General features: G+C 43.1%; 1 protein-coding gene across 4 annotated transcripts in view; it reads left to right on the forward strand.

Moving 5' to 3' along the window:
- Positions 1-13,966, forward strand: part of UGGT1 (UDP-glucose glycoprotein glucosyltransferase 1) — a 149,347-nt gene that overhangs the window by 41,965 nt on the left and 93,416 nt on the right. The window contains exons 1-2 of one of the 4 annotated variants that reach the window (XM_037523155.1): positions 5,335-5,372; positions 10,283-10,418. In XM_037523155.1, the coding sequence (XP_037379052.1) occupies positions 10,297-10,418 (122 nt within the window). In that variant the 5' untranslated portion in view covers positions 5,335-5,372; positions 10,283-10,296. Of the gene's footprint in view, positions 1-5,334; positions 5,383-10,000; positions 10,024-10,282; positions 10,419-13,966 lie in introns of those variants that run through there. The other 3 variants (XM_037523153.2, XM_037523154.2, XM_037523151.2) reach the window with 3 other exon arrangements.

Consider the following 13,966-nt stretch of genomic DNA (forward strand, 5'->3'; position numbering starts at 1 on the left):
GTCGTGGACTGGGTGACACAGATGTGGGTGAGACCTGTGGGGAGGTGACATGGCAGTTGTTTATCTTGATGTTGATTTTGCTCTTTTCCTTCCGGGCTTGTCCGGTTGTTTGTGACCCTTTTCTGTGGGTCCCACAGGAAGATGCTTTAGACTTGTGGCAGCTTTGGGGCTTGTTCTGGGCCAATCCATTTGGATGGACTTTTACCCACGAGGGGACGGGTAACTCTGGATGCTTCATTTAGAAACTAGACTCTTTGCCTTTCTGTATTGTTTCCTAGTTTTATTAAAGTTCCTCCCATTAAAGTCTCCTATGTTTTGTGTTGATGCGGCGGATGGCAGAACCCATGTAGAATAGGCAGGTTTGCAGGTTTGGGCTGACCCTCTCCCTGTCCTATAACAGATTTGGCGTCCAACGTGATTTAGGACAGAGCCATCCGTGGTTAGTCAGCCCCATTTTTTTAAATTTGGGGTTCCCTATGGCACTGAGCTACCATAAGCGCAAATGGATTTTTGGTTTCTCCGGTGTGTTTGTTTCATATGTCGATTTGCTGTTGAAAAACTGGCTTGGGCTTTGTGAAGATTCTGTGTGTTTGTGTGTACTTTGTTTGTAGTGACTGCTAAGAGATTTTGATTTTGTTGGAAATGTTCTGTGCCAGTTTTACTCAAAAGATTAGGCAGTACATTGGACCTTGTGGCCAGATCAAAGATGGCGTCTGAGGCCACTTGGAACTTTTTTTCTTTCTTTTTGTAATCTCTGCTGTCTCATTAGCATTTCTAAAGGCAATAATGGTTCTTCAGTGGTATTGTGCTTTGTCTTTGACTACTTCCTGCCTGTGTCTGACCGGTTTTGCAAGCCACACTGTGGAGTGGTGGTGTTTTTAATTAGCAAATGATGCCTGGGTGTTAAGGAAAGAGTAGCCTTTAAGCAGTAACTTTTTAAATCGCTGGTATCCTTGATGGATCTTGGAAATAACTTGAATTTTTGCAAAGTCTGGATCAGAAAAATTAACAAGATTTTGTCTGAGTCTGAAAGGATTTGCTACTGTGAATTTTGTCTACACAATTGTTTTTGGGCATGTTTGCCATTTTTGAATACTGGATTGTTCAATTGCTGGTGTAAGACAAGATTCTAAGTTTCTGCTTCCTACTTCGGAAGGTCTGTTTGTGGAAAGCACTCTTAGGGTGCATCATGTACACTATACCAGGTTTTCATAACCTGTGTTGTTGTTGTCCCTCCCTAGTGTGGGGAGGTGTAAATCTGTGCTTAGATGTTTAATCTGCTCTTTCAGCTTCTGTCCCAGAGTGGCTAACAGAAGTAAGGAGATGATTCCTTTTAATTGAAAGTTAATTACTGAATTTTGATTTTGCTTTTTCGGGTTCTATTCCAGGAAACCCAAGGAGTGCCTGCTTGGTGGCTAACAAGAGATGCCTTCCTTTGCTTGAAAGTTAACTTTTATTCTTTCAGTTGCTGTACAGAATACCCCAGGATTGACTTCTAACAAAAAGTCTTCAACACTGAAAACCCTAGGATGATAAACAAGGTCATGTAACTCCTGTGATTAATAAAACTTTTCCTTCCTATTTCCAAAGTCTTAGGTTTGCAGGATGACAACTGGAAATTTTTCTGCCAGCAACACTCCACATTTTTTTTTGGACTTTGATATTTTTTTTTCTGAGCCTATGGAGTAAAACTGCAGTTACATAACATATTCTACATGGCATAACTAAAAAAAAAAAAACTGTCTTTGTCTATATGTTGTATGTCTGTATGTCCTTGTGTCTAACTGTCTTGACCTCCAGTGATTGACAAATTGGTATACATGGTGCCCATAGAAGTTGAAAAAAAAAAAAGTCTCCAGTCATGAGAAAAATAAAGGTTATGGTTTGATTGTCAACATTGTGCTACTGAACTAAGCCGGTGCCTTCATAGACATTAAATATTGTTGTTTCTGTTAATTTTCTGATATTTATGGCAAAGCTTCCCAGAAATCTAAATTCAAGTACAAATTTGGTAGCCTGTCATTTGACTGATGCAAGGAAATTTTGTGGAACCTCAGTAGAGCTCCTGAGACACTCCACGAAGTTTCTCCCTTTCCTCCTGGGAAGGCACTAGATGAATTTGTTTTATTTGGCTTTTACCTAATGAGGTAAAACTGGAAGGGAAGCATTGTCACTTGGGAAAATGGTAAAAAACTTTGGTATGTCCAATATGTTAACAGTAGTATCTGGTATGTATGTAAATTGTCAATGGTGATTGTCACCTCGTAATATTGTATAATTCAATTGTTTCACACCTACAGAAATTGTTTCCGGAAATATATGGAGAAAAGGTCTCAACAGATTCCTATTGATGGAACTGTTGAGAGTAAAAAACTTTCCTACAAAGGACTGAATGGACCTGGAAATACACCTGACATTTACTAAGGTTTCTTTGACATAATACTGGAAATTTTTTATGCATTCTGTCCTGAATCCACGAAATTTTTGTTTTGTTTTGTTTTGTTTTGACTAACCAGGATCTGCAGAAAGGTTGTAATTTTTTTCCAGCAAAGCTAACTTGTCACATTTTCTCTCCCCTTGATACCAACACAGCATACAAATAGTGGTAGTAATTTTTGCTACTTATTTCAGAGTCTGTTTTTGCATAACTTCCATAGGGATTTTGTCTGTTTTAACGAAAATTGGACGCGAGTTTGATTGTGTGGCTTTGTGTGGAGTTCTTCCGGAAAGTTGAAAAAGAGCTGAACCAAGAAGAGGAGAACCTGTTTGCCTTGTTTGTAGGGTTCCAGAGACCTCCAAAGAAGGTGAGGAAGCTTGCCTCCATTGGCAGGACTGGACAACCCGGCCAACGAAAATGCCCTGGTACCCTCGAGAAGAGGAAAGCCCAGGTGGAGTCTGATGAGACCAACTTTATACCTGAAGCCTGCATCGACTGGATGCCACCGGTTCGCTCTGATCCTGTATGGAGTATTTCAACAAAGCCAGCTAAAAAATTGCTGTTAGTTATTTCTGCCCTGTGATTTTATGCAAAAATAGAAAAATGGTTTAAAAGTAGATTTAATTTGCAAACTTTTACTGTGCTGTTAAAGTTTGGGATCAAGGTTGAGAAAATTCGTTTTTGCATAAGTTGAACCATTTTGACATTTTTTCCCTGTGATTTTGATATATTTGCTATCTTGTTTTAGCCAATGCTCCAATTTTTTTTTTTCTTTTGGCTTGGATAATGGATTATTTTTAAGTAATGAAACTGTCATACTGGACATTCATGGACAATGCTGCTGACTAATTGTTGCTTCTCTTACACACATTGTGACCCTGAAAAAAAGACTGTCTCCTATGATTACACCATGACATCTGTGCCACCATAGATATGGTGGAATAAAAATTAAAAGGGGGGATTGTAACAGGGTGGTCCCCAGGAAAGGGGGAGGTTCCAGGTTCCCTGCCCCACCCAAGGAAGGGTGGAGCTGAGCAGGAAGAGGGGAAGCTGGAGAAGAGACTGAGGAAGGAAGGAAGCAGGATGGAGCCAGGAGACCTGGAGGAGACGCATGGATCCTAGAGACACGTAAAGAAACTGCGCTTGTCTTTTGGTCGTGGACTGGGTGACACAGATGTGGGTGAGACCTGTGGGGAGGTGACAATGGCAGTTTTTATCTTGATGTTGATTTTGCTCTTTTCCTTCCGGGCTTGTCCGGTTGTTTGTGACCCTTTTCTGTGGGTCCCCACAGGAAGATGCTTTAGACTTGTGGCAGGCTTTGGGGCCTTGTTCTGGGCCAATCCCATTTGGATGGACTTTTACCCACGAGGGGACGGGTAACTCTGGATGCTTCATTTAGAAACTAGACTCTTTGCCTTTCCTGTATTGTTTCCTAGTTTTATTAAAGTTCCTTCCCATTAAAGTCTCCTATGTTTTGTGTTGATGCGGCGGATGGCAGAACCCATGTAGAATAGGCAGGTTTGCAGGGTTTGGGCTGACCCTCTCCCTGTCCTATAACAGTTACACAAATCTATACATGTGATAAACTGTCAGAACATTACATATACATTGTGCCAACGCCAATTTTGTGGTTTTGATATTGTACTATAGTTATTTTCAGCCTGGTGACTGGCCCATGGGATCTCTCCGTACTCTCTCTCCAACTTATTGTGAATTTGTAATTATTTGAAAATACAAAGTTAAAAACATCCAAAACCTAGTTTTGTTAAAATGAATACCACTGCATTTTCATAGAGAGGTTTAGAGAGAAAGGCAACTTTTCTTGTAAGCTGTGCACTATCAGTTGTATGTTGTGAGCAAGCAAACAATGGTGTTCATGTATCATGAAGAACAAGTAAAACAAAGAAACAAAAAAGTAAAAAAAAGCTGTGATGTGGTGAGTTAAAACCAAATCCTTTGTATTAATGCATCTCTTGACGTGATTAAAACGAACAAAAAACACAATGAAAAGATAACACAAAAACTCCCTTAAGAAATGGATCTTAAAATGCTTTCATTCATTCCTTAAAATTTTAACTCCTTTTTTTCAGCGAAAATCCCATCGTCAGCTACGAAGTTCTAAAGCACAGCACAAACATATGCAGCCCTTAAATTTAGAAAGAACTTTTTAGTCCTTGTTCTCGCCTTCTCAGGGGGAAAGGAGGCTTGTGTCATATAATCAAGTCAGTTTCACGCTTTATTTTTTTTGTACCTTATGTTTGCATTATGTGTTGACACATATGAAAATTTTTATTTTTTATTTTTGAAGATTTATTTATTTATGAGACAGGAGAGGTCTGCGGCGCCACGGGGTAGCGCCCTGGCCGGGGCTCGAGCCCGCGCTGCAGAGCTGCGGCTGGCTTCGCGGTGAGCGCCCTGGCGCCCCGGGGAGGCCCCAGTTCGACACTTTAAACGAACTTTTGAAGGGGCCTCCCTGGCGGGCAGGGGCTTCAGATTACCGAAGGAACCCGTGGGAAGCGACCGAGTTCAGCGGCCACAGGCTGGGGCCCTCGCCGGCGTCACCGCCTGGGAAGCCTCCGGGCTCAGCGGCGCGCCCCGCGCCGGCCCAGCCCGCCGGGACCCGCGGGCCCCACAGCCGCGGCGACGGCAAAAGGGCCGCCGCGGACACAAGATGGCGCCGGGGTCGCTCTGGGCCGTGCTGCCCACTCGGTGGCCGGAAGTCCTCCGAGCGCGCCACCAGGAAGCGGAAGTGCGGCGGCGCGCCGGGGCCTCGCTGTGCCGGGCCCCGAGCGGAGCGGGAGAGGCGCGTGTCGGCCGCTCACTGGCGCAGCCGCCGCCCCACCCGCCTCGGCGGCGTCGCGGCGCGGAGCGCAGGAGCCGGCGGGCCGGGCGGGCAGGCGCGAGCGGAGCGTGTGCCGCGGCCGCGCGGTGACAGGTGCTCCCGGGTGAGGTGGGGTCCGGACGGGCGGTCTGGGGTGCGAGCGGCTCCGTGGCCCGGTCACCTTGAGCTCCCTTCTGCCTGCGGTCCCGCGCGCCGCCGCGCCCCTCTCGCAGGTGCCCGAGCCCCTGCGCGCCGCCCGCCCCGCGGGGCCAGGACGCGCCCAGCCGCGCTCCGAGACCCCGGGACTCCGCGCCTCGAGACCCCGCGGGACCCCGCGCCTCGAGACCCCGAGACCCGCGCCCAGAGACCCCGGACCCCGCGCCCGAGACCCCGGGATCCCGGGATCCCGCGCCCGAGACCCCGCGCCCCGAGACCCGGGATCCCGTGCCCCGGGACGCCGCGCCCCGAGACCCCGAGTCCCTGGTACCCCGCGCCCAGGGGCACCGGAACGCGGGCCTCGCCAAGCCTCACCCCCGGGGCGCTGACACCATCGCCGGCGAAACTGGCGGGAGACGCGCTGGACCCCGCAGACCCTCCCGTAGCGGGACGCGGCGCGGGGCGCCTCCCTCTCGGGGCGCCGGGCCCGGCGCGGGGGAGTCGGGGCCCGCCCGCCGCGCCGGGTGTGGGCTGCCTTCCCCGGGCGCTCCGGGTCGCTCTACTTTTCGGGCTCGAGCGTGATTGGGGAAGGCCGGGGTCGGCGCCCGCCCGCCGCGCTGTTCTCCTGGGAATCCGCAGTGGTCGGGGGCGTTTAAAATAGCAGTTTGTGAGGGTCGATCATGGAATCTGGAGCGGGGCAGCCTTTCCATTTGACTTGCTTTTAATAAGCTCAGCAGAAACAGTTTTATGAAGGAGATGAAACATTGCTCTGTGTACTAGACTGGCGCCTTTGCCATGCACGTGTAACTGGAGGGAAATAAATTGAGCGGTGGAGAAAATTCTGTTAGTTTTTTTTCCTGCAGTTACCTGAGATCATTTTCATATCAGACTATAGTTACTACTTTGTTAGAAATTAGATTTATGTGGTTTGCAGCAGAAGGTTTTGCTAACAGGTATAAATGTATGTTACTTGAGAAGTTATTTCTCAAGAAAGATACTTTATAATATTTTTCCTTGTCATTATCATACATGTTGAAACTCGGATGATTGGCTGTAAATTCACAGGGTGCAAGTTATTTTTTTTAAAGATTTGTTTATGCATACAAGAGCTGGGGTTTGGATCAGAGGTGCAGACAGGTGGGAGGATTCACCAGAGACAGAGCCAGGAGCAGAAAAGGCAGGCTGACTGAATACACTGCTGAGGGGAGCAGCGGGCGAGTCAGGAGAGGTCTGCTGGGCCCTGTGGGTCAGCTCCCTGGGCCCTGTGGGTCAGCTCCCTGGCTGCGGAGCAAACTCAGTGGCTGTGATAGATTCATAGTGCTCAGACTTAACCCCTTGTGCCACCAGGGAGGACCCCCAAGTTGTGTTTTTTTTTTTTTTTTTAAGATTTATTTATTTATTTATACAAGCACTGGGTACAGTCAGAAGTGCAGGAGGGTGAGAGGATTCACCAGAGTGGGGAGCACAACAGGCAGACTGACGAAGTGCACTGCTGAGGGGAGCAGCGGGCGGCAGGAGAGGTATGCCCGCCAAGTGGGACCCTCGCGGGCGGCCCCGGATGGAGCCGGCACAGCAGAGGCTGGGGGCAGCTTTGCAACCCAGCGCTCAACTGCTGCGCCACCAGGCAGGCCCCCAAGTTGTTTGTTAAAAGAGCTTGTTAGCTTTATTAAGTTTAAAAAGGAAGAAAAAGTTGGTGATGACTTAGTTGGTGAGGATTTTATGCCTCTTTTTCTAAAAGGTGAAATGTGTTTGCCATAGCATAATTTTTATTGCTATTTCCAGTACTTTATTGTAAATCAGTGACCAAGAGAGGGTGACTTTAAGAAAATCTAATCACAGACTAGATCTTACCGAGATGTATTTGGGCCTGCGACTTGAACTGTTCTTTTTTTTAACCCATCATACTGCAAGTATTGTACTATGCCTGTGATCATGCAATGCCACTCCGCAGATTCCGAAGCCATATCTGAGACTATTCGTACCTGTAAGCAACACTTAAAAAACTATGAGTCTCAGAGTGATCACGTAACTTATATAATGAAGGTGTCCTCAAACAAAAGACTACTTCACTGAGGCTCTTATCTCTGCTTCTTTGTACAACCTTTTCCTTTGGCATGCCCTGTAGAATCAGTTGTGGGGGCAGGGTGGGAAATATGCACCTGATGAGTAACTTTCCTTCTTTGCTCCTCTCTAATGGTGCTCTACCTTGCTCCAAGAATTCTCTTTCTCTGTTTTAAAACAGTGCAACATCTCTGGGTGAGTCACGGTACGTAGAGTTTTCATTTTTTAAAAAAAAAGATTATGCGTAGAAAAACTGGGGTGTTGGCCAGGGGTGCAGGTGGTGAGAGGATTCACCAGAGGCACAGTGGGGAGCAGAACAGGTGGATTTACTGAAACACACTGCTGAGGGGAGCAGTGGGCTAGACAGGAGAGGTCTGCTGCACCATATGTGAATTAGCGAACTGGCTGGCTTGGAATTCAGGCCACAGAACTCAGGCTGCAGTGGTGATAGATAGTGCTGACACTTAATCCCTAGGCCACCAGGGAAGCCCAAGTTTTCATTTTTACCCTTAAGTTGTAGGTTTCTTTGGATGCCACACTCCTTTGTTTCCAGGTGTTTTCATTCCTTTTTTTTTTTTTTAATTTTTTTTTTCTTTTATAGAGGCATGTTTTATTTATTTATTTGTTTGTTCGTTTGTTTCGTTTATACATGCACTGGGTACAGTCAGAAGCGCGGGAGGGTGAGAGAATTCACCAGAGCCAGAGCAGGGAGCAGAGCAGGCAGAAGGACCGAAGTACACTGCTGAGGGGAGCAGCGGGCGGCAGGAGAGGTCTGCGCGCCATGTGGGACCCTCCTCTGGTGGCCGGGGAGCAGCCGGGAATCGAACCGGCGCTTCAGAGGCTGTGGGCAGCTTTGCAACCCAGCGCTCAACCGCTGCACCACCGGGGAGGCCCTCATTCCTTTCTTAATGAATGAAGCCTGATTTGTGTATTTTATTTTGAGAACTTTGTTATTTTCTTTTTTTTTTTTTTTTTTTTCCCTATGCTAAATTAGGTATGTGACCATGACAGATAAAACTCAGCTCATGAGGAACTCACATTCAGTCTGCAAAGCCAGCCCAAGAATGGATGTGTCAGGCTGGTGGTTCAGTTTACGTTGGTCCCAGCATTAGACCTACACCTTGGCTTTTAGGTTGAAACTGTTTCTTTCCCTGTGTACCAATGACTCTGTCCCTAGAAAATTCTTGGACTTTGAAAATAAAGCACACTACTCTCTCTGGATCAGAATATAAATTCTTACCCCTTCTAAGCTTGGAGAATCAGGGGAGATAGCATGTAGAACTTTTAAAAACAGACAGGTGTGGGTTCCAAGCATTGCTGTTAGCCGGACAAGTTACTTAGCCTCTCTGAGCATCTATTTTCTTATTTTTAAAGTGGGAATGATAGTGTTTCAGCCATTCTGTCCCATATCTGTGGAGTACCTTCTATTTGCCAGGCACAGTGCTATTAGCTGTGTTGGACAAATTACATCCGGGCAGCACCTTCAAGGAACTGCAGCTGCCAGGGTGGCTGTATGCTAAGGGGATAATCAGCTGCACTGGAGCAGTTGACACAGTATTTGTTCAATAAATGCCAGGTTTCCTCAGGGGCCTCCTGTCACTGTCTGACTTTTCTCCACACTTGGTGTAGTGTCCACCTCAGGTTGCTGTGTAGTGTCATTCACTCTCTCATCTAGAAGCACTGCCTTTGGGACATCACCCACCTCAGCTCCCTTCGGGAAAAATCATAAACATAGTGGTAGTATAAGATTTCTTGAATAAGTTACATACTCTGGCACTAGTTTAGAAACTTAATGACTTTTTTTTTGGGGGGGGGGAATGGTGTGCTTTGATTTTTTTCCAACCCCTGCAAATCACATAGGTTGTATTTACAAAGGTGCATTTTTGAGGCCATGTAATAGTGATGGTGTACTATTCTATAATTTAGAAGATTGCTTTTTTTCCTTATGATAACATATTTTGCTGGAACAATTAATTCTGTTCTTGCAATTGGCACTTTAAAAGTAATTTTCATATTGCCTTTTCATTTCCATGGTGACACTTGTCTGCTGTAAGTACTGTCCCTATTTTAGAGAAGTTATAAGGTAACATGCTTATGGTTAAATTAGTAGTAAGTAGCATTCTCAGGAATTGATTGAAGTCTGACTTTAAAAGGTTTTCTCTTTTCACTAACCATGTTTGTTCTATCATGCAGAGCAGGTTTGTGAGGCTTCAGTTCATTGGATTTAGGGGAGGGTATCCATGAATAGTCATGATAGTGTTCTTAAAGTTGTATATAAAATTTGGCCCTTGCTTGTATCACTACAGGCAATGTCAGTAACTTTTGCTAGATTCTGAAAAGGAACCATGTCTTCTGCTTCCTCTTCCCCCCACCAAGCCAGGATCCATTGTTAATGGTCTAGTTTGCTTTGCTCCAGTCTTTACAAATGATTTTTAAAATACCTATTTCTAAATGTGAAGTTCATATTAATTTTTGTTTGTTTGTTTTATTTTCAAAGAAACTGTCGGTACCTGAACTTAAAGACTTCTAAAAGTAACTTTTCTATTTGGTATGATTTATTTTTTATTTAACCATTGTTCTTTAGAGATACTGTGTATTAATATCAAGCAGGATATTGGTAACTTTCATAGCACCTTTAGTGATATTTCAGTCACTCAGCAAATGTCTATTACACTATCTAGATGTTAGGTGTGTTATATTTAGGAAACATTTCTTTTCTGTAATGTTCGTGTTACTTTGTGTCTCTTAAGTCTTAAGATTCAGGTTTAAACATTTCTATGGCAAAACTTTTTTTTTTTCCTTTTTAGGGATTTGCTTTAAAATGGGACTTCTGATTATATTCATTGGACTGTGGCTGCTTTCATCAGTAAAGGCAGATTCAAAAGCCATTACAACCTCTCTCACATCAAAATGGTTTTCCACTCCATTGTTATTGGAAGCCAGGTAAGAAGACATTTTTCTCTTTCACATGTTTGAACCAAAGACATAGGCTTTGTGAATATTCAGAAGCTTTTTAGGGAGGGGAATTATCATCATCGAATCCATTTAATAAGAGCCTCTTTCAGTGTGCACTGTGCTCTGTGTGCTGTTCAAAGGCTCCTAGGCCTTTGAGTCACAGAGATACATAGGAACTTCTTTAGACAGATGTATTAAATTTAAATTTAATACATTTATGTTTAAAATATTATGCTGTCTTCCAGGAAAAGTATAAAAGTGGTAAAAATAGAAGTTGAATTTAAGGGAATTTTTTACTCTTTGAAGGTTTTACGAGGTGTTTCATAAAAGGAAGAGAATTTGGCAAGGTAGACAAAAGAGGTTATCTCCTCCTAAGAACTTGGAGGAAGACCCGAAGAGAGGACAGTATAGGGAGGAAGCTGAGGAAATGGCCAGATGTTATCTGCTTTGAGGTGTCCATGTTCTGCAGGTGAACATACCCAGAATCAGCATGCATGTTAATCAAACTCAGATGTTATCTTACAATTGAAATTGGGAGTATTTTTCATTCTTAGTGTTTCATAAAACGACGATATGTATTAAAACCAACAGTGTCTTAAAATCCATAAAATACAGTCTAGTCGATGGTTTCTTGGGAAATTTTGTATTCCAAATGTACTCTTGAGTTAGTGTTCAAAATATAAATATAACCAGGTACTTTTAGTCAGTGTTTGAATGTTTGTAGATGGAAGCTTATTTTTGTATCTCAAATATAGTTAGGACTTACAGAGAGACTTTGTAAAGCATACATTTTTGTAGGTTAAATAGCAAGTATTTGATAGTGTTAGGCATTTGAACTGTCACACTATTTCATTAATGTTGTAGTCTACCTTTGTTATCTTCAACTTAAAATTTCATCTTCTAATATCTACCCTTTACTTCCTAGAGAACTGTGAATGAAGAGTTTTGTTACATTGCTTATGTATATGAATAGTTGCATCTCCTAAGGAACAGCCTCATTTGGTGTTGATAAGAGGCCCAGTGGGAGAGTGGAACACATGGGAGCTGGTCTTGACCTGTTGAGGATCCCACAGACATTTTGCTGAACAGACTTTCTTTCTGTTCTGTTTCTTCCACATCTCTGTCCCTCCCTCCCTTGTCTCAGTGACAAAATGGCAAAAACAAACAAAAGAAACCCAATGCATGTATTTCATGGTCATGTTATAATAATAAAATTGATAGATTGCCGTTCCTCAGATGTTAGAACTTTATAGATTTAGGGTAGTTCTCAAGGTGTACTGACCGAAGGGCATTTGAGATGTTGGATTGTCCAAGCCAGGACTCTGATAAGTCAGCTCTCTTTTCCTGTTTGCTAACCTTATTTATGATGTTTCGTGTGGTGTAAATCTAAGTCATGGAGATATACTGATACTGTCACTTTGTGTGTGTGTGTGTGTGTTTATTTTTTTTTTAAATAAATTTTATTTTTATATTCCCCATACAATTGCAGTCCCCTTATTTTGACCCCAATCCCTCCCCTCCCCACCCCCCACCCCCCATAGAGTGTCTCTGGTTCATAGTTTTTTGTTGATTTTGATTTTCACTTTCTTATAGTTATTCATTTTCCTGGTCCCTTATTTAAGTTTTCTAGATTCCTGCTATGAGTGAGACCATCCGGTATTTTTCTTTTTCTTTCTGGCTTATTTCGCTGAGCATGATCCCTTCCAGCGCCATCCATGTTGATACTGTCACTTTTAAACAGTTTTGTACAGTTAACAATGACCAGTGACTTAGGATACTCTGTTTAACATTCTTAAGTGAATTTCATTCCATTACACTCACACTAATTTTTTGTTTTTTTTGTACATTGTCTTAAAAGACTATTATGGCCTATCAGTATGGACTTTTGAGACACTATGCTAGGATTGTCAACCATCATCAGTTTTTTTTTCAGTTTCTTTCATCTCCATAGAGTATTGTATACTGTTTCCTTCACCAGCTTCCCCATCACAAACATCATCCCTTTTCATGATATCCCCAGGTTGTTACAGTTTTAGATCATATTTTTTAGTTCTCTTCTGTGACTATTTGCAGAAAATTTGCAAGGTTATGGACAGGTAGACAACTCAAAAACAAGCTTGGCTTGTGGAAACCACTCCACATTTACCTCCAGAGCTGGGGAGGCCTCCAGTTATCCCTCCCAACCCATGGCAGGTCATGATGGTGGATGGCAGCACTGGGTGAGAGTAGGGGTCCGTCTTTCTCCACACATCGAGGCATGCAGCTGCTACATACCTTCTGCCTTCCTTGCATCTAGCCCTTAGGAACTAAAAATACTTGTTTTTAGTTTGGACATGATGCTAATGAAGGTGTTGTAGCTTTGTGGTTATCCATGAACTATATTTAATTGAAGTACAACTCTGAATATGTTGTGAGTGGCTATAATTTTTAACAGAAATATTGTGTAAATTAAGTCCTATTGTTAAAATTGGAACGAATAATAATTTTTTGAGCACTAGATATTACATGGCCCAAGAATGCACATGTACAGATAACAAACAGATGTGAGCTTATGCTTCAGATTTTTCATTAACTCACTTCTGCCCATAAAAATTAATTTCTCTAAAACCAATTTTTTAATTCAAAAACTGATTTTAACTCAGAGTGACTGTGAGGATTTAAGGACATAAGTGAATATATTGAGCATAGCACCTGTCATGTGGTAGACCCTCCTTAAAGAGTCATTGCTATTCTCTTAGTTCTGTGCTGAAGGAAGACCAATTCTGATTTCCCACAATAACTTTGGAAATCTAAGAAAACAGGTTCACTATTTTTTTTTTTTGCTAATTGTTTATACATACTTGATTTATGCTACCTGATATACACTCAGGTTGTTAATAGTTTTTCTTTTCTTTTGCCATAGATAAAAACTTTTTGACATTTCAAAGTGCTTATGAATGGAGAGAATGGTATAATGGGCTCTCCTTCCACTTGTTGACGAGTTTTAAAAATTGCAAACTCAAGTTGAATAACCATCACCCCTACCACCCTCCTCCCTTTCTCTGCTGAATGTATTAAAGCAAATCCCAGGCGACATAGTTCGTCTGTAAGTCTGTTGAACTTTTTATTCAGTGGAGTAGGTATAAGAGGCAGAATACAACTTAGGACAAAAAGTGAATAAACTTAAGTCTACAGTAAAGAAATGGCAGTGTTCTTTTTTAAAAATGATCTTTTATTGAAGTAATGTTGGTTTATACCACTTTATGATTTAGGGGTATAGGTTCACACCTCTTCAGATGTGTGTCACCACAACAAACCCATCAGCAAAGAACCCAGTAATTCTCCACCAAAGTCCAGTGCCCTCCTCGGCTCCCAGTGTTCTTTTAATGGTACTGTGTATTGTGTTTATCGTTCCTAGATTAGTTCAGTGGATCTTAAGACTTAAATGTTATATGACTTATGCAGTGAAAAAATGTTTCACTTATGCAGTGAACAAATATGTTATGCAGATGAAAAAATATGTTTCAAATAGTTTTCTGTAATTATCTGAAAAGCGT

The sequence above is a fragment of the Talpa occidentalis genome, unplaced genomic scaffold, assembly GCF_014898055.3.
Source record: "Talpa occidentalis isolate TD23 unplaced genomic scaffold, MPIMG_talOcc4v2.1 talOcc4.3, whole genome shotgun sequence".
Classification (NCBI taxonomy): Eukaryota; Metazoa; Chordata; class Mammalia; order Eulipotyphla; family Talpidae; genus Talpa; species Talpa occidentalis.